The 20,607-nt window shown below is 44.2% G+C and overlaps 1 protein-coding gene across 1 annotated transcript in view; it reads right to left on the bottom strand.

Annotated features, from left to right (window-relative positions):
* The window catches only part of SLC49A3 (solute carrier family 49 member 3), a 270,078-nt gene that overhangs the window by 146,451 nt on the left and 103,020 nt on the right, over positions 1-20,607 (bottom strand). The window contains exon 2 of the mRNA XM_085641124.1: positions 2,708-2,866. Coding sequence (XP_085497250.1) covers positions 2,708-2,866 — 159 coding nt within the window. The remainder of the gene's footprint in view (positions 1-2,707; positions 2,867-20,607) is intronic.

The raw sequence follows: 20,607 nt of genomic DNA, 5'->3' as shown, positions 1-20,607 counted from the left end.
AAAGTCGTGACTTACGCACCACAGTCCGGAGGCCGATGACGACTACCTGAGGGGATCCTGCCTTTATCAGCCTGTTGTTGAGGTAAGGGTAAGACTGGAACCACGAGCTCTGAAGACACTGTCGCAAACACTCAGAGAACACTGTTGAGGTCGAAAGGAAGCATAGCGAACTGAAAATGCCCTTGGTCAACTGTGAACCACGGGTAATGCCTGTGTGTTTGCGTGACAGGATGTGAAAATAAACATCCTGCAAGTCCAATGCTACCATCCTGGTTCCAGGGCCCAGGGCAGATAAGACCTGAGCCAAGGTCAGCATCTTGAATTTTTCTTTCTGTGGAAAGGCTTTGAGAGGGTGCAGATCTAGGATAGGATGAAGTCCCTCATCTTTTTATGGCACCACTAGATAGCCGGAATAGCAACCACATTCTACTTCCTATATTTTGTGGGAGACATGTCTTCAGCACACTAGGTGTAATAGCTCACAAATAGTCAACAAGAAGATAGAAAAATCAGTCTTGACCCTACTCCAATAGGAACAGTACAGCCTGAACTGCCATGACAAGTCATCCATGAACCCGAAAACAAGTCCTTATTAGGGCTCATCAGGAGGGAACCAAGCTACACCAAACTGATGAGCCCTAATAAGGGTGAATCCGGTCTTGAATTGCTGTGTTCCAGTTCAGGAAGAACCTGACCTGGCAGTTCGGACTGGACTGTTCCTATTGGAGTAGGGTCAAGACTGATTTGCTTATGGGGGGGGGTCCAAACTGAGGTGGCATGGTGTACAAAATAACAATGATCGGGAATATGAGGCCCAATTAATTACCAGTGGCTGAGATTAATTCATACATTCCATCTATTCTGTTTAGTTATTTTACATGTAGCAAGCAACAGTATTGGACTGATGAACTAAAACACTTTTCAAATATAATGTGTCTATTTTTTAGTGCAGAATGTCTGTGTGATATTCTAAAGAACAAAACTGAGTTTGAATTACCTCTGCATCCTTGACCCCTTTTTTAGGGACTGTTAGTAACCAAGAAAACTTGGCCACCACATCAACTATATTTTGAGAGGGGTTATGTGGGGCTACAATAACCTGTACTTTCATGGTCAAGCGCTGGTACACTGAACTAAGTTCAAGAATCTCTGTATGGGAATGTCAAACTTTGTTGATTTAAGCCAAAGCCTTAGTTTACGCACCAGTTTATTTGCAGGGGATAGTTATCAAGTAATTACCTAGTCAATAGTTAGCATCCGCTACTGGAGATCAAGAGGTAATCCCCAAATTCAGAACAAAATACTTTTAGGACTCCAGGAGCAAAGCATATACTTCATCTTGGATGCCTTTGTGGCATTTTAAGCAAAAGGATGATGGACTTAACACAGATCTCTTGAGTGGGAGTGAATATTTTGATTTGTTCTGCATTCCCTCCATCAATTGTGTGTCTTTAGCTTTCTCCCCCAAAGTGCGCCTGGTATGCCCAGACTTGGGTCCCGGGCTCACTGTTCCACTGGAATCAAGCTATCCTGGCTGATGAGGGGTGAAACCCCTAAACCGGTCCTAGGATGCTTGTTTCCAGGCCAGGGAGGACCTGGCTTGGCAGTTTGGGCTGGACTGTTCCCATCAGGCACTGGGTCAAGACTGATTTGCATATGGCTAGGGCTAAACTGTGGTGGCATGGTGAGCAAAATGATGATTGATTTAACCCAGATCTCTTGAGTGAGAGAGAATATTTTGATTTGTTCTGCATTCCCTCCATCAATTGCGTGTCTTTAGCTTTCTCCCCCAAAGTGTGCCGGGTATGCCCAGACGTGGGTGCTGGGCTCACTGTCCCACTGGAAAACAATTATCCTGGCTGATGAGAGGTGAAGCCCCGAATCCGGTCCTGGATGATTTTTTCCGGTCCAGGGAGGACCTGGCTTTGCAGTTCGGGCTGGACTGTTCCCATGGGGCACAGAGTCAAGACTGATTTGTGTATGCCCAGCTCTAAACTGGGGTGGCATGGTGAGCAAAAGAGTGATGGATTTAACACAGATCTCTTGAGTGTGAGTGAATGTTTTGATTTGTTCTACATTCCATCCATCAATTGTGTGTCTTTTGCTTTCTCACCCTAAGTGCGCCGAGTATGCCCAGACGTGGGTCTCGGGCTCACTGTGCCTCTGGAATCAAGCTATCCTGGCTGATGAGGGGTGAAACCCCGAAACCCGTCCTAGGATGCTTGTTTCCGGTCCAGGGAGGACCTGGCTTGGCAGTTCGGGCTGGACTGTTACCATGAGGCACAGGGTCAAGACTGATTCGCATATCGGCAGGTCTAATCTGGGGTGGCATGGTGAGCAAAACAATGATGGATTTAACCCAGATCTTTTGAGTGGGAGTCAATTTTTTGATTTGTTCTGCATTCTGTCCATCAATTGTGTGTCTTTTGCTTTCTAAACATGGCAGCACTATCCAATATACAGACCGTTTCCTTCAAATTCCACATAGACGGAATAGACGGGTGGTGCTACACACAATTATTTGGTTATTTGTACTGTCTGTTTACACATAATTATCTCTAACACAATCCTGATTATTTATCATCAATCTAACAGCATATACAAATGAATGCTCTACCCTATGACTGTTATTTCAAATACCATAACCTACTACAGACATATTACAAAATATCATCTTTTTTATATAGGTATTTTAAATAAAACTTACAGCAGTTCTCAGTCCCATTATATCCAGCACCCACATCGTACAAAGCCCAAACGGGATGGCTAGTATAAGGTATACTTGTGATAACCAGTTGACTTGATCCATGCTGATGTCATAGAATTTTGCAGTAATGTCAGCGACTGGAGCAAAACTAAGCCATAGCTGCAAGACAAAATAAACATGAGGAAAGGTGAATGTTTGTTCCCGCTCCATTGCATATACTTTAGTCTTACAGAGGAGATGGAGAATTGATGGGGAAGGATGTAGTAGTGTTTTGGAGACAGAAAGTTGCAGTGTTAAGTGGAAAGTCCAGCATACCTTGTTACTTGTTTTTGACAGTGAAGACAAGTTTATGTACTTCTCAGTCAAGGGCACATTAAAGGATAGGAAAACAGTGTCCTTCTGTCACATCAATGTTACAGGCTTTCCTTGTTCAGACCTGTATTCTGACCTTCACTCCTACTGGAAAGTAGCCACAGTTCCATTACTCTTGTGTGTGCTGCTCCACAATGAGCCACTTAAGTCAAGGGGTGAACTTACTTCCTAGGTTACAAAGTCAGCCTAAATGCAGCATTAAAGGAAGCAATTGCCATGCGAACCAGCCACTGAGAGATTTTGAAGCACTTACAAATGTGAAGGAAGCTAACTAAATCCAAATGCATATTTCCAGGCCAATGTTAAGGAACAACACATTATGCTCACAGTGAATGCACAAATCTCTTGGTGTCTCCAACCAATGTAAATCTTGTCTAGACAGTCCTTCAGCCAATCAGCGTCTAATTCAGAGGCTCTTGCTAAGTTGGACAGGATGCAGGGGGTGAGGAGGTAAACTATCGCTTTCGAAAGTTCCAATGGCCTGGGCTAAGGAGAAAATATACCCAACGCCTCAAACTTTCCGCACCAAACACCAATGGAGCATCGTGCAATTACATCTTCCTCAAAGGAGATTACTCTAGATATTAATATGTGTTGGTTGTGTCAGTGTTTTTAAAATTTTATGGAATGGAATAAAGTAAATTGATTCGGAAATAAAGGATTTGGAGTACATCATCCATGGTTAGGAATAACAAAATTAATTCTGGGCCAATATCTAGAGCCACCACATTTGAGAAAAAAATATATCCCATCCCTTTGTTCAGGTTAGAGCAGCATACATGGCCACCCCTATTCTGTAGCTTTTGCATTATGCAGGCACCAAACAAAACTGCTCAAACTAGCTCAACCCAGTAGGGTTGATCGCAGGAACAATACTGTGCTCCACTGAGAGTTTGGTGACCTGATTAGGCATACCATAGCCTAGGGACCGGGGAGGAGATTTAGAAGAAGGAGCTACACATTCACATGCCTGGAGACAAAGGGGAGGCAGTTTGCAGCAAGAGGTACACCTATTTAACCCACACATAAGGTCCTGTAACCATGGGCAAAGATGGCCCCTTCCAGAACACTCATGAATTGAGACTTATTCACCCCAAAAAAAAATACTCAGTCTGCCAGAAATGGTACTATAACCTTGCACCAGAAATGGTACAAGGTCAAAGCATCAGGATGCTTTGAGTTGGCACAGCTCAACCCGTCATCTCATTCAATTCCCTCCTTCACCAAACAATAACTTCCTGAATGTCTTCAAATGCTAGTCAGATACTCTGCAGCAATAAATCTGTATTATCTGAGTGGTAGTTCTTATGCCACTACACTCTACTCTGCACCATTCAACTCTATGCCACTCCACTTCACTCTATGCCATTGCATTCTACGCCACTGCACTCTATGCCATTGACCTCTACACCACTGCATTCTACCCTGCACCACTCCACTCTATGCCACTTCACTCTGTGCTACTCCACTCTACGCCACTGCAATCACTCTGTACCGCTCTACTCTATGCCACTGCACTCTATGCTATACTACATCACTGCACTCTACGTCAATGCACTCTGCACCACTTTATTCAAAACCAATGAACTCTTTGCCACTGCATTCTATGCCAATTTACTCTGTACCACTGTACTTTACGCCACTTCACTCTAGGACACTCTACTACACTTTCCTCTACGAAACTCCACTTTACAATACTCCGCTCTGTGATGTCCTACCCCATCATTATGTGCTTCCCTGACAATCTACTCCACTCTATGCCGCTCCACTCTACAGCACTCTACTCCACTCTATACCATTCTATGACACTACTCAACTCTACAAAACTCTGCCCAACTCCCTCTACGCCACTCCGTGCCACTTTACTCCACTCTATTTTATGACACAGTACTGAATACCACTCCACTCTATGACAATCTACTCCACTCTACAACAATCTACTTCACTTTACGCAACACCCTCTATGCTACTCCACTCTGCTCTACACCACTCCAAGGCACTCTACGCCACTCCACTCTACGACACTGTACTCAACACTTGGGGAGAGAATGTGGCCTAACGGCTAGGGCGGTCCACCTCGGCGCTGGGGTACAGGATTCGAGTCTCGGCAGGGACGCTCCGCATTCTGTGATTCTGGGCAAATCACTTAATCTCCCCATGCCTAACAAAAATTAATGCGTCCATATAAAACTCCACACAAAATAAAAACCACTGACACTGTACTCAATTCTATGCCCATCCACTCTACGACAATCTACTTCCTCCATGACACTCCACATGACACTCCACTTCACTCCTGTACACTCAACTCTACTGTACTTCACTCCATGCCACTCTAAGTCACTCCATAACACTCGACTCTCCTCCACTTTATGACACTCCCTTCGACACCACTGTCCTTTATCCCACGACCTTTTTGCCATGCTGAACAGCAGCCATTCTGGTGTACAACATTGCTAAAACATATTGGCAAAGACAATAGCACTTGCATAGGCGAGACCAATTGGTTGTGTCAATGCTTGTTTAACATCTCTCCTATTTCCTAATTTCCGTGCTCTGCCTTCCACCTTTCGAGCCAGTGCTCCACACAGCCTATGGAACTGTCTTTTGACACTGCCAGAGTGGTGGGGCACACCCCGCCCTGAGCAACAGCACCAGTGCTGCCTACGAATGTTCCAGTGTCTCTGGTGAGTCTCTCCTGTGCAGATATAACAGAAGTAGGCACTGTCAAAACCAAGACTTAATAAAAAAAAACATTTTCAATGCAATAGGTCTCGCATTATTAAAGTTTGAGCTGTTGGCATTGCTAATAATAATGCAACACCAATAGCAGCTCAAAGATTCAGTAATGTGAGACCTATTGCATTGCAATTGTTTTGTTGGTTGTTTTTTTATATAGCACAAACTTGAGTGAAAGGTGTGTATTTATGTTGCATTGAGTACAGTGTAATTATGTGTTGTGGTATTATGTGACACAGAGTTGTATTGTGTGGAGTGTATTAATCTTGCATTAAGTAGAGAGTAATTATGTGACGTGCAATTATGTAGTACTGAGTGGTATGTGGAGTGTATTTATGTTGTGTTGAATACAATGTAATTATGTGATGTGTAACCACACAACCACAACCACACACACAACCACACACACACAACCACACACACAACCACAAACACAACATACACACACACCCACAACCACACACACAACCACACACACAACCACACACACAACCACACACACAACCACAACCACACACACAACCACACACACACAACCACAACCACACACTCACAACCACACACACACAACCACACACACAACCACACATAACCACACACACAACCACAAACACAACACACACAACCACACACACACACAACCACACACACAACCCCACACACACCACACACACAACCACAACCACACACACAACCACAACCACACACACAACCACATCCAACCACACAACCACGCATACACAACCACACACACACAACCACACACAACCACACATACAACCACACACACACAACCACACACAACCACACACACAACCACATACACACACGCAGCCACACACAAACAAAAGCAACCAACTCAACCACACACCCACACACACAACCACACACACACACACAACCACACAAACAACCACAAACACAGCACACACACAACCACACACAACCACCCAACCACACACACAACCACACACACAACCACAAGCACACACAACCACAACCACACACACAACCACACACAAAACCACACACACACAGCCACCCACACAACCACACACACACAACCACACAAAACTTAAGGGAATCGGGTAACGGAAAGAGAAAGAACTCTATCCAAAATCACACGTTTTCAGTCCAGTCAGAAAGTATGACTTAGCCCCAACGAGTCCTTGTTTTGTAGCTAAGCAGATACAGTCAATTATTTCAGTAAGCCTGACGCGACATTAGAAAAAGAGAAGTATGGTGCAATTATTAGGCACGCATTGTTAACCTTGTAACCGCGTAAATATATGTAGCGCATTTTTTTTTTTTTTACCTTGTAACCGCCTTCATTTATTTTACCTTGTAACGGAGTAAATATTTGCCGCGCATTTTCATTTACTTTGCCTTGTAACCGCCTTCATTTATTATACCTTGTAACCGTGTTAACATTAGCCACGCATTCCTCCCAATTAAGCAGCAAACTGTATTGCAGCCGCAAAGCCACAAGTAAAGTGATCCCAAAACTGAAAGCAAAGCCACAAGTAAAGCGATCGCAAAACCGAAAGCAATCGCTTTTGGAAGCAGAGACAGCCGCAAAAGGTGCGCGCGTGCGCGCCACAGACAGCCATATGCTTTCAATTATCACGCCCGTGTCTGGGCACGATAATTGAAACCAGATAGGCTTTAGTGCGCGTAACAGACACCAATAGGCCGTGGGCGGAGCGATGCACCCGCTTTTGGCCTATTGCGTGCTTTGTCTAAAAAATACAGCCACTAAAAGCCCAATAATAGAAGGCAAAACAAAAAACACACGCACAAACGTGTACGATTCCAGGGTCCATTTCTGAACCCCGGACAAAAGGACTCTCGCTGCGCGAGCACTGCTATGCAGTGCAACGCTAGGCGCGAAACCTAATGAATACCAGTCATGAAAAAGAAGGGCCAACAATTTCCCCCAAGGCTGTAAAATTTTGCAAAAGGTTCAATTTGTTAAAAAAACAAATGGGGGAGAAGAGGTAAAACATAGGAAAGACAAAAAGATCTTAAAGGAATGAGGAAGAAGATGCAGCAACACAGGAGGAGCAAGAACTGCTAAGAACAGGATTTGACCAGCAGAGGTAGGAGTCAGCCCTCCCGTGGAAGGGTCTGAAGAGAAAGAACTGAGTGAGTGAGAAAAGCTCAAGCGTGAGAGAAAGAGTTGAAGGTATAAAGGAAATATCAATAGCAAAATCAGGCCGGGTGGATAAAATCTGAAAAAACATGACTTGTGAGTACCGCCAAAGCAACGCAGAGAGTAAAAGAAGCAGATGAGAAAAGAGGGAGCGAGCATAAAAGCAAGTTGGGGACAGGATGTGGACTAACAGCTAGAGCAGTAGACTTTGAAGCTGAGGAACCGGGTTCAGGCTTGGCAGGGACGCGCAACATTCTGTGATTCTGGGCAAATCACTAAGGGCATGATTACGATGTTGGGCTGACTCACGTAGGACGACACCGATGCGGTCACTGGACTGACCGACATCCAGTCAGCAGTCCTGACACCACAATTACATCGCGACCGCACATTGTGCGGTTGCATACCCCCCTTTTTAGGTCTCGCTGAGTCAGCGCATGCGCTGCTCGGAGAGACATTCAGTAGGTGAGTTTTCAAAGTGCTACTGGCTGGCCTAGTGATTGCGTTTACGCGAGCGTGCACGCGCGCAGCCGCCATCTGTTTTTCACGGGTCATTAGCACTACTCGGCAGCCGCGGCCCGTGGAGGGAGTTCCGTGGGGCGGTAAGGCGGGGTGGGGGAGGGGCAGGGTGGGGGGTTCTAAAAACCGGAATATGGAATACGAATTTCGTAGTGCGCGCTGCATCGCATTTTGCGATGCAGCGTGCGCTACGAAATTCGTTTTATTTATTTAATTGTTTACTTACCTGCAATTATCCATATTCCGGTTTTTAGAACCCCCCACCCTGCCCCTCCCCCGCCCCGCCTTACCGCCCCACAGAACTCCCTCCACGGGCCACGGCTGCTACTCGGCCGTACGTCTTGTAGCTCCTGCCATGTCTGCTTTTGACCCTCGCAATCACTTTCGCGATCTCACAGCCATGATGCACGCCGCTTTTCCCTAAAGTGCTTACACACGTTCTGCACTAGCCTTCTTGGAATGCAGTGTAGGCCACGTTCTTCATTCTTCTTCCCCGTACATCCAATGCAACCCCACCTTTTGCACATTTCTTCCTCTGACATACAAGGTATCTGCTCTTTGCACACAGCTTCCTCCGAAACTACTTGTTGCTGAGATGCACAGCCAGCCCCACGCTCCCATTTCTGTAGTGGACCATCTACAGGCACCTTTCTTTGACACTTGTCGTTTCAGTGATGACAGCTCCTCACTCCCTTCAGTGCAGGACAGCCTTTCCAAATACCCATTTGTAGCTCTTTCCTTCTATTGCCTTCCTCCCTCCTCCCCACCACTCGCTGCTGTTCTTCTTGGCGCTACACACCATCTGTACATGCCCTTGTTAACCATCGGTTTTAAGGCTGCAATTGTTACCATTTGTACGACTAGTCCATAGAAATAATAACAAGCATTTACAATGCAATGGTCTCGGCATTGTTAAAGTTAGAGCTATTGGCATTGCTCATGACATTATTTTTGTTTATGTTTTTGTTTTTAAAACATTTAAAGAAACGGCATTGTTATTTACAATGTCAATAGCTTAATCACTCTCAAATGCGAGACCTATTTCATTTGCACCCACACACAGAGCCACACACACAAAGCCACCCACACACACAGAGCCACCCACACAGAGCCACTCCCATAGAGCAACCCACACACAAATAGAGCCACACACAGAGCCACCTACACACACACACACACAGTTACCCACACACAGACAGAGCCACCACGCATAGAGCCACCTACAAAAAAAGCCACCCACACAGAGCCATACACAGAGAGCCACCCACATACACATAGAGCCTCCCACACACACACAGAGCCTCCGACACACACACAGAGCCACCCACACACACACAGAGCCACCCACACACACACAGAGCCACACACATAGAGCCACACACACATACAGCCACACACACAGAGCCACACATACATACACAGATCCACATACACACACACAGCCACACAAACACACACACACACAGAGCCACACACCCACATACAGAACCACACACACACATAGAGAGCCACACACACATAGATCTAGACACATACACATTGATTTTGGGAGCCAAAGCAGAAGTGGCACCCACTTCACCTCCTGTTCAAATGTTAACTGGTCTCTTTGTTGCTTATGGCTGTACTCGCGTGTTAAACTGGTACTAATGGTGTAAAACCTTTGTCCATGCAGTTTTAACATGTAAAAATGACAAACTAATTAAGCAATACCATCACAAAATGCACCGCATTATGATGCATAATGTGCCTTGTAGTGCCCCATAATTTAGTCAATCCTGCAACATAATTGGCTCCTTTCCTGTTGCATAATTCAAATGGCTTTGCAGGTACCATATTGCACCAACATCACTACGAGATTAATGGGGAGCCTTAACCGTCCCAAATGTAATGTTAAGTACGCAAAACCCAAATTAAATATGGAGGAATATACCATTAGCAAAACCAAATACGTATAAATACAAATGGAAAAGGCAAAAACAAAATACCATAAACTGGGAACCCTAATTATACCTGAAAGTCATACACGGGACAAATATCAGAAGATGTATCCCATCTATGTCTGCACCACAATGTCAATGCAAATATTGGTGGATAGGGCTGGTACCCAGGGCCACTCTAACGATACGATTCTGCGGCAGTGCAGTTTTCTGCACAATTATGGGTTTGCCTCATTTGCCACATAACGAATCATCTGCTGCACAATATGCAGAAGTGTAGGTTCTAGCTGAAACAGGTCAAAAGATACCAAATGAAAAAAACGCTGCAGCAACTGTTGCTGCGTATTAGAAGACCCTGTTCAAATGTTAACTGGTCTCTTTGTTGCTTATGGCTGTACTCGCGTGTTAAACTGGTACTAACGGTGTAAAACCTTTGTCCATGCAGTATTAACATGACAAACTAATTAAGCAATACCATCACAAAATGCAGCGCATTATGATGCTAACTCGCTCATTCATTAATTTTCACAGAACACGTCGAAACGCTTTATTTTTATTTGCAGTTTTAAACAGGCGAACTAGGCCCAATGGCATTGGAGCACTTTACATACGCACCAGATGACTTTACACAAGGTCAGATTCACTATTAATGTGTTTAAGGCGAGATTAGGTGACTGCACTCTTCTGCCACTGGAATATGGTCCCTGGAGGAAATAGCGCGTGTATAAACCAGGGTCTGAGTGCAATTTGTGTGACCCTCCTAAGAGGCGCTATGTATACATCCAGGAGCAAAGGAGATTCCGCCACACTCGCAATGAAGCTATTAATAGGAAACATTTAATGTTACTGAGAACAAGTTCTCAAGTCTCAAGAAGCTGCAGCTGGCGGTCATTGTGATAAAAGTAACAATGCCGTAAGTAAGGTGAAGAAGTACGACTTGCCTCACAGGCCGATGGTAATAAGGCAGGTGCTGACGTGACGTCGTTCGCCCGCGGCGTGGCCTATCCCGTACCTCATGAGTCCCCTAGAGCCGCGCGCTCAGGCACGAGGGTTCGCGGGTATTACGGAAGTGCGTGGCGGGGATGAACCGCACCGCGGCAGGCAGGCCTCTCCTGGAAGGGCCAAGTGGTTCATTCAGGTTGACAGGTATGGCCTCATTCCTGAGAGCACTGCCAAGCTCCTTAGTCCTGCTTTTCAAGAAAAACGGGTTAAGGAGCTTGAGGGAAATGAGTGGCAGCTTGCGGTTACGAAATGTTTGATCAGAGACAGAGAGAGCTCAGGCCCAGCATGAGAAACGCCATGTTTGTACTACTTTGCCGAGAGCAAGGGAGGGATGGGCGGCCTTGTAGATGAGAGAGAATGACTTGTAGAAATAATGATCCTGCTGTTCGCACGTCGAAAGTTCTTCAACTCATGACAGATTTTACAGAATTCAGAGTGGCTATTAAAAGAGGGAGAAGAAAATGTCAACACTGGGAGCACAAAAGCACCAGAAACTGCACTGCGCTGTAAAATGGCGTTAATCTCTGCCGATGGCATCTAACCGTAGGCTGCGACAGCACCCAACACAAGACTGGAGGTGCAACCAAACCTTTACCAAAGGCACCCCGTAACTTGCTGCAGCTCCGTCCATGAACACCACCATCTTTCTCCGAGGTCAAGCAGAAATGCCTTGGAGAAACGCAGCGTCATTTTCGGATTCGGGCGTGTTTTTCTTTCTCTCCTCTTCCCATTGGCTATAATGTTTACATTCCAGAGGAGAGAAATAAACTAAAAAACAGGCCCCCGAATCCGAAAAAGACGGGGCTTAAATGGACAGACGCCCCTCTCCTCCAATGGTTGGCCTCCGTTTAGGAAGCCAGCCAATGGAAAAGAGGGGCGGGTTCAAGCCCCACTACTGAAAAGCATTAAATCTCGCAAGCGAGACAGCGCAGCCTTCGCTAGCCGAGACCTAAAAATGTGTATAAATAGATAACCGTTAACACCGGTTATTGCATTCTTCCGACATGTTCCATGTCCTCAGAGTAAAAGGAAAATGCGTGGTTCACCCTTCGAATGTCTTCCTGCTACTCTACTTGCTATTCAAGCTGAAGGTTGTTGGGTTTTACTGAGCGCAACGCAATCACAACACACACAGCAAACACAGTAACTATGAAGAGATTAAGGAATCCAGTAAGCCATATCTTTAAATGCTTAGAGAGGTACTTGACATGAAAAACGAATATCGGCGTTCCAAACAGTCCGAAACACAGACCTGCTCCCACCTGAAACATGAAGCGCGTGATAGGTTTTTGCTTGAGGAAAAAGGGTAGCATTATTTTATCATCCTTTTTATGTCTCTCTAAAGAAAGTTTTAGTTGGCTTCCTACCTTATGTCACCAATATGTAAAATGTATATACTGTGGGTTTGGGTTCTGTCCATGGACAATTTTTCACTCACCTCCTGCTGTCGGTTTTTGGGCATATGATTCCACCTACTGTGGAGTGCGTGCATTGCAATATACAAGGGACTATTTTGCATCACAAAAGAACACTTAACCATCAAGCTTGTTGTCATTTTCACTTTTTTATTTCGTACATGCAATACAATTACCAATACCGCCAGTGTCATTACCACTAATACCAATACAACCACTACTACCAGCACTAATACTGCCACCAATACCACCACAAATATCACACCATTACTACCACACTTCCACCAATAATACCACAATACCTATACCACAACCACCAGTGCCACTACAGCCACAGTTCCACCACCAATATCATCACCCCCCATCACCACCAGTACCACAAATTCTAAACCACCGCAGTACTACAACCACCAATCCCACACCACCGCCAATACCACAAACACTAACACGGATACCACACCACCACCTAACTACATCTTATGCAACGTACACCCTTTAACCTCTGCACTACCCACATTCTATACAATCACCACCATATCCAACATCCTATATTACCAACATACTACAATAGAACGGCATCACATAAACCTACGTTCTACACATCCCCTACATTACACCGAAGACCTCTCACAGTCATACACACTTCACAGACAACACCGCATACTGTTGGTTTCGCCAACAACCAGGAGGGCTGCAAGTAAGCACTCCCTGTTGATTTTTCCACTTTTCAGAAAAACTGAAGAAGGCACTGCTGCATCTGCCCTGTCAAAGGAGAATTGCATAGCTGATGCCAGGGCCCTGCGTGCGAGCGAGAAAAGTTAGCACTTCTGTGATGCATTTTTCTGTATATGAGAGGGAAGCTTGTACTGGCGCTGCCTATGCTGTGCTGATTCTATGTGCAAGGGACATGTGCTCTCATGTTAGTTTTGTAACTGATCTGCATGCGAGGGAAGGTGGCGCTATTGCTTTCTATACTGTAACTGTTCTGTGTTACTCTGTGAAGCTTAAGACATTCTTTTCACTGTAGAAAACTCATAACTACTGGCTTTGTCAAGTTTATTAGCACTTTGGTAGCATTAATTATGCAATACATAAATTGCAATTAATGCTCCAGGTTTTATCGTATTTATTTTTTGACATTTGCATCTGTATTTACCAATATTTATATTTTGCTAATTGAATCTGTTTATCCATATTTATTTGAGGTTTTGCAAAAAAAAAATGAAACTGAAACTGGTGCATTTCCACGTTTATTTAATCAATAAATGTATACTCCTACTTGGATGGCTGACACATTTCAATAATATGAATATCCATAGATCATAAATCAATACACTGGTATAAAACATGTACATTTTATCATCAACGTTGTGCGCAATCTTGTTTAAGCCTCTTTACTACAATTTACCTCTTTTGTAACTCTATTACTTGTCATTCGGCACTGCTATTGGCCTGGAAGTTGTGACTCACAGCATTTAGAACCACTCTTAAAAAAATCCGCTTATATCTACATCTAAATATAAATATAGGGAGGAAAAGAAGTTGTTTCCTGTCTGTATTTATCGGTAAAAATCTGTGAAAACGGATATCAGGGAGCCTTAATTGTAATATAAAGTTATACAATAAAAAATCACCCCAAAAACATCAAAATGCTCAAGTAACACCAAATTAGTAAGACATTTAAAAATATAAAATGGTAAATGAGTATTACAGGAAAGGCTGTTAACACAAAAGTAGAATTATGGTAATCACCATTAGTGGAGTTTACTAGTGAAATCCTCTAAAGTGGTGGTATTTTCACTAATATCCTGCATCATGCGACCTACCTCTTGGTTTCAGTAAGTGCAACGCTCTAGTCTTACATTTCAGAACCGAGTTGCATATCCTGTACATTTACCTAATGCAGCTAAATTGGGCGATGAGATGTTCTGTGCCTATTGTGTCTTTATTTCTGATATTACAGAGGTACGTTGGTGTTTCCTTCACCAAACCGTTTTTTTAGGGGGAGGTAAAAGAAGTACATTTGTATGAACGCAAGCACCACCACAGCATCACTCAGGGCCACCACAGCATCAAGCATTGGCATAGCCAATAGGTCTCGCCTTTGGGACCTTATAAGTATTTAGTTATGCAGCACAATATCCTTGGTGCAACAACATTAACTGTTGCATGGATAAACACTTATAAGGTCCCAAAGGTGAGACCTATTGGCTATGCCAATGCTTGTTTCTATGGGAGCTTATGCAATGGCCGTAAACCCGCTGTAGCACAACCGTCCATATAGAAATCGGAGCCTGTGTAAATCCCTGCACCGTGTGGCAGGCACTTGATGGTGCCTGCCACACAGTGCATGGATTTGCAGGGGGGAATCATAGGTGCTCCCCAAGCCCCTAACCGGAAGGCCAGGGGGGAAGATGCCCTGTTAGGGGCCCCCAAAGGCACTTTCAGACGGCAAATCCATGTCAGAAGGGCCAACATGGATTTGGCTTTCGGAAAGTGCCATCATAATCCTGAAGGCGGAAACTGCCTCAAACCCATCAGAAGTCAGCCTGATTCACTGGCCGGTTTGAATTCCGACCACCTTAATTTTAATACGGCGGTCAGAAATCAAACCAGGGATGTCGGTTGGACAGACTCCAACCAGTAGTCGGAGGCTGTCTGATGGACATCCTAATTAGCCCCTTAATCTCCCCTTGCCTAACAAAATGAATGTGACAGTCTGTAACGCAACTGGTGCTCATGTAAAGCCACTCCCTTTGGGTCAAGTTTGTGCTATATAAAACTTCCCCCCCCCAAAAAAAAGTCTGCTGCCATTTATTTTCTGGATAATCACTGGTGTTTGAACATTGATGAGCATTATAACACATCCTGACACATTATTTAAAAATTATGTTAGCCTACTTTCAAAGGGTTTATGCTGAGACTTTATAAATGGAGGCACAATGTATTAGATACGCATGATTTGTTAGCGGTGCATCACTGGTTCAACGATACACAGTCAAGTCTTATTGGCACATAAATGTCTCAGCAGCTGAAAGAGGAATAAATCCCCCAGTAACTGTGGCAGACCATGAAATATTGAGTTGTTCCACGACTGCTCACAACTCTATGGATTATAGGGGATACACTTTATTTCAGTGCTGCAATTTACACATGTACTCCACATTTCATTTTTTTTAAAAAGCATTTTTCAGGGACATTTTATTAATTTTCCAATCACTCATTAACATATATAGCACTACTCTTACTCTGGACGTTGTCAGTGCTGTGTAAAGAACACGAATACGAGTATGAAGTTTAGAAAGTACATCTTTACAACAGAACATGTGTAAATTTAAGGACAAGGTGAGCAGAAAAAGGCAGACGGCCATAGGTGAGAGGGTGAAACAGAGTATCCAGGATAAGGGAGGTGATAGTCCTTCATATGTATGATAGTGGTGGAAAGAAGGGGGAAATATTGAGGTGAGAGCTGTAAAACAGAATTTTTGGAGGGAAACGAGGGAGGTGAGGGTCGGAAAGTTACTACTTTTTCAGAAATCAAAGCTCCACAACTAGAAAGTTCCGCAAAAAGTTGAGGAAAAAACATAATTTTTACAGCACAATTTTCAATTAATTTTCCTAAGCAACCATAGGCTCTGAAAGTACATTCGTGAAATATTCCAATACTTTCATTGCCCGGTTTTGGGGGAAGAGCAACTAACTCCTCGCCATAACACTTACTAAACTAGCCAAGATGGCAGAAGCCAATTCCAGTTTATACAGCTGCTTTTCTTTGCTTTTTCAGTGCAACAAATAATTGCCTTTACAATCTGGCACTCCCGCCATGTGACACTCAAGGCAATTTTCTACATCCAACATGGTGGCCACCTTTGATTTCAGCTTTTCTGCTCCTTATGTGGCAATAATCATTGTGCGGAGTCTTGCTGTGCTCAGATACAACAATACTCTCATAGGAATAAACTGCTGTCAGCATGAGCTGAATGAGCATTTAAGGAAATGATGCCGTGGGGCTAGCGACCACTTAACAAATAACGGTGCAAATCCCTAAAATGTCCAATTAACTAATAGCATGAGCACCGCCCGTTTTCATTAGAGGTCCACTTAAATCTCCAGGGATGTCTTACATGGACTACACATTAAAGAGGCAGAGGATCAATCTATTGGAGGCACTGCTAAACCTCCAGGGAAGTGTTATATGGAGTGCTCCCAGAGCATTGTAGGACCAGCTAAGACAGAGGCAGATGACCTACTCATTGGCGGAAGGAAGCATGGTTGTCCATAGACACTTTTGTGATTTGAATAGGGAAGGTGCTACTGGTTGTTGCCCATAACCTTCAGCCCTGTACTTGGATGCACAAGCCAGTGTGGATTTCATTCACTTGAGGGGGGGTGTGGGGGAAGCCCAATGATGCAACGAAGCAAGACCAGTGGCCCAAATTCTATGTCCTACAGGCCTTGAGGGGGAATGATGCAGCAGTATGAGACTAATTGGAGCATCTGGAACAACACAGGGGTAAATCTGCAAGAGAGAAACAACCTGCAAGCAATCAGCTAAGAATACAGCCCAGAAACTGCTTCACACAATTACCATATACACTTCAAATTTGCTTAAATGGCCCAATTGTGCCTCCGCGTACTCGTAAATATGAAAAATAGTGCACATAAAGCAGTCTTAACACTATTTCAGAGAATAAGGGCCTACAGCACAAAATTTCCATTCCCAAATTACACACAGACTTTTTGCAAAAGTAAAAGAATTTTGAAAACTAGCCTATGTACAAATAGGTTGGTTCACAAAATTCTGATCCATTATAGGTTGGAAAAACAGCATACCTCCTCAAAATTCATGGACTTAGGTCCCAACTTGCAACTTACTCTAATGGGATGTCATCACAGGGATGGCAAAACCAAAGGGGATGATGGACGGAGTGTTGAACATTGCAAGCACTCACCCCCAGTCAACTGATCTGGGTTTAATCCATCATCATTCTTTAGCTCACTCCGCCACCCCAGTTCAGACATGGCCATATGCAAATCAGTCTGACCCTGTGCCTCATGGGAACAGTCCAGCTCAAACTGCCAAGCCATGTCTTCCCTGAACCGGAAACAAGCATCCTGGGACCGGTTTTTGGCTAATCAGCCGTCATCAGCCAGGCTAGCTTGAATCCAGTGGCAAAGTGAGCAAGGGACCCACGTCTGGGCATACCCTGCCAACTTAGGGCGAACAAAGCAAAACCAAAGGGGATGATGGACAGAGTGTTGAACATTGAAAGCACTCACCCCCAGTCAACTGATCTGGGTTTAATCCATCATCATTCTTTAGCTCACTTCACCACCCCAGTTCAGACATGGCCATATGCAAATTAGCCTGACCCTGTGCCTCATGGGAACAGTCCAGCCCGATCTGCCAAGCCATGTCTTCCCTGGACCGGAAACAAGCATCCTGGGACCGGTTTCTGGCTAATCAGCCGTCATCAACTGTTGTTTTTGCATTTGTCACCCCGAGTGGGACGGGTATAACCAGACGTGGGTCCCATGCTCTCCAGGACACTAAAATCAAGCTATCCTGCCTGAAGAGGGGTGAAACCCTGAAACCGGTTCTAGGATGCTTGTTTCCAGTCCAGGGAGGACCTGGCTTTGCAGTTCAGGCTGGACTGTTCCCATGAGGCACAGGGTCAAGACTGATTTGCATATGGCTGGGTTCAAACTGGAATGGCATGGTGAGCAAAAAAAAGATGGATTTAGGCCCAGATCTCTGTACTGGGGTGAATGTATGACATTGGCCTGCATTCTGTCCATCAACTGTTGTGTTTGCATTTAACACAGGGATGGCGGAATGCTCGGGTCAAAAGACCACCATGTTTGTGACCGCATTTAAATAAAGCAAACTTTTTTTAATGCATTATGTTTTCCTTGAAGTAAACAGGGCTGCATTACAAAAGAAACGATTTTTAATACCACTGATTACTCCCCAGCAAACTTTTTTTATATTCTCAAAGGTAAATGGGTCCCAAGGGTACCCCTTCTCTTATGAAAATATGCTATCACACCAACTAGGGAGTCTGTAACTCTTCAAAGTTTTGCGACCAGATTACAATCACAAAACATTGATGCATACCATAACGAATCACTATTTGGAAGCGATGTCCTTAGCACGCACTTCCAAATTGCGATTCATTGTGCCTTTCTAAACTCATTTTGGAATGTTACTGAATCACAAAATGGGTTTAGTAGATTTAAGAAAGCCATTTTGTGGTCCCAAACCCTCTGAATTTGTGAATCCCAGGCACTGCAAAACAAAATGGCTTTGTACATCAGCCCTTAAGGTCCATGCTGTGCTTGTGTTTACCATTTGACTGCTCTTGGGCCTTTGTAAACCAAGGAGGGACCTCTCAGTGGATAAATAATTGATATCCACTTATTGTTAAACAGGAAAATTATGAAAGTGCATGGCGATATAAAAAACTTAAAGATGGTCAGTTCAATTACAGCATACCCTGCCTAAGACTCACGCCCATAACTGCAACTCCCATAACATTACATTTCATATATACCTATTTCAGTAAGGGTGTTTGAGGAGCAGTCTTAATGGCTTGCAGAACAAAGACGAAGTCAACTGGGGCTATTCACAAAGATAAATTTACATGAGAGTAAACCTACATGGGTAAATTTACTTTCACACTTTGTAGTGCGTTTACTGCTTTTGAGTATTCACCACTCTTGAGTGTAAATTTGCTACAAAATACAGGCTTACAAGTCTCCACCCCATGAAACTTGGAGGTGGGTAGCCTAATTTACGAGTGCAAATGTACTACTTGTAACTTTTCTCACTTATGCAGAGATCTCTGCCACTAGGGTAGAGATCTCCCTATGGTGAAGCATAGGGAAAAGAGTAAATAGTTTATTAAACTTTAAAATGCTGAACATATTTTACCTTTAAAATAAACATTAATGTAGATTAATGTTATATTTATCTTTAAATGTACAACACAATTGAGGGGGATATTCTCAAGTACTTATCGCCGAGTTAGCGGCACTTTATCGCAGCCAAAGTGGTGATAGCATTATCGCACCATTCTCAAGCTGGTGCTAACAGCCGATAATACCATTTTTCCTGCGATAGCCGCTTTAAAAAATATCACCACGGATGACACCGGCAACTAACGCTAATGATATGCAGAGTTGGCGTTCCCGTGCAAAAAGCCACGAAAACACCACTTCGCAATATTCACAACGACCAATCAGATCGGCGATAAGATCCCAAAACATGCGATAAGGCGCTTTAGCAGCAGGGATTTAACACCTGCTTTGACCTGGTGTTAAGTCTGAAGAAGACCTGCACCAGAAACGGTAGCCCAGCCCACAGCCACACCAGAAGAACAACAGATGCCATCGAGCTACTGATCATGCAGATCGGACACCCAAGAGGGCCACAACACCTACCGCCACCACCCCCAGGCCCGCCACCCCCCCTGGGCCCTACCCCGGGCACCCCTCCGTCAAAGATATTGTACATCAACTTTGCAAATTCATGAAAAAAACAATTTGCCTGATGTCACACAATTACAACAATCAACTGTCATGTGTGGCCAGAAACAGGAGAATCAATCATTCATCTTTGAGTTCCAAAAACAAATATTTATTTCAAAATCAACTCAATACAACTATTTGGAAGAGTAATGGCGGGTCTTGTCTGGACAATCTGTAAGTCACAGCCTGCAAGACAAAATTCAAGATAAAAAAGGTGTGTAATGCGTTCATCAA

The sequence above is a fragment of the Triturus cristatus genome, chromosome 2_2 (genome assembly GCF_964204655.1).
Source record: "Triturus cristatus chromosome 2_2, aTriCri1.1, whole genome shotgun sequence".
NCBI lineage: Eukaryota > Metazoa > Chordata > Amphibia > Caudata > Salamandridae > Triturus > Triturus cristatus.
Note: the sequence above shows the minus strand (reverse complement) of the source record. Positions and strands in the feature narration are given on the sequence as shown.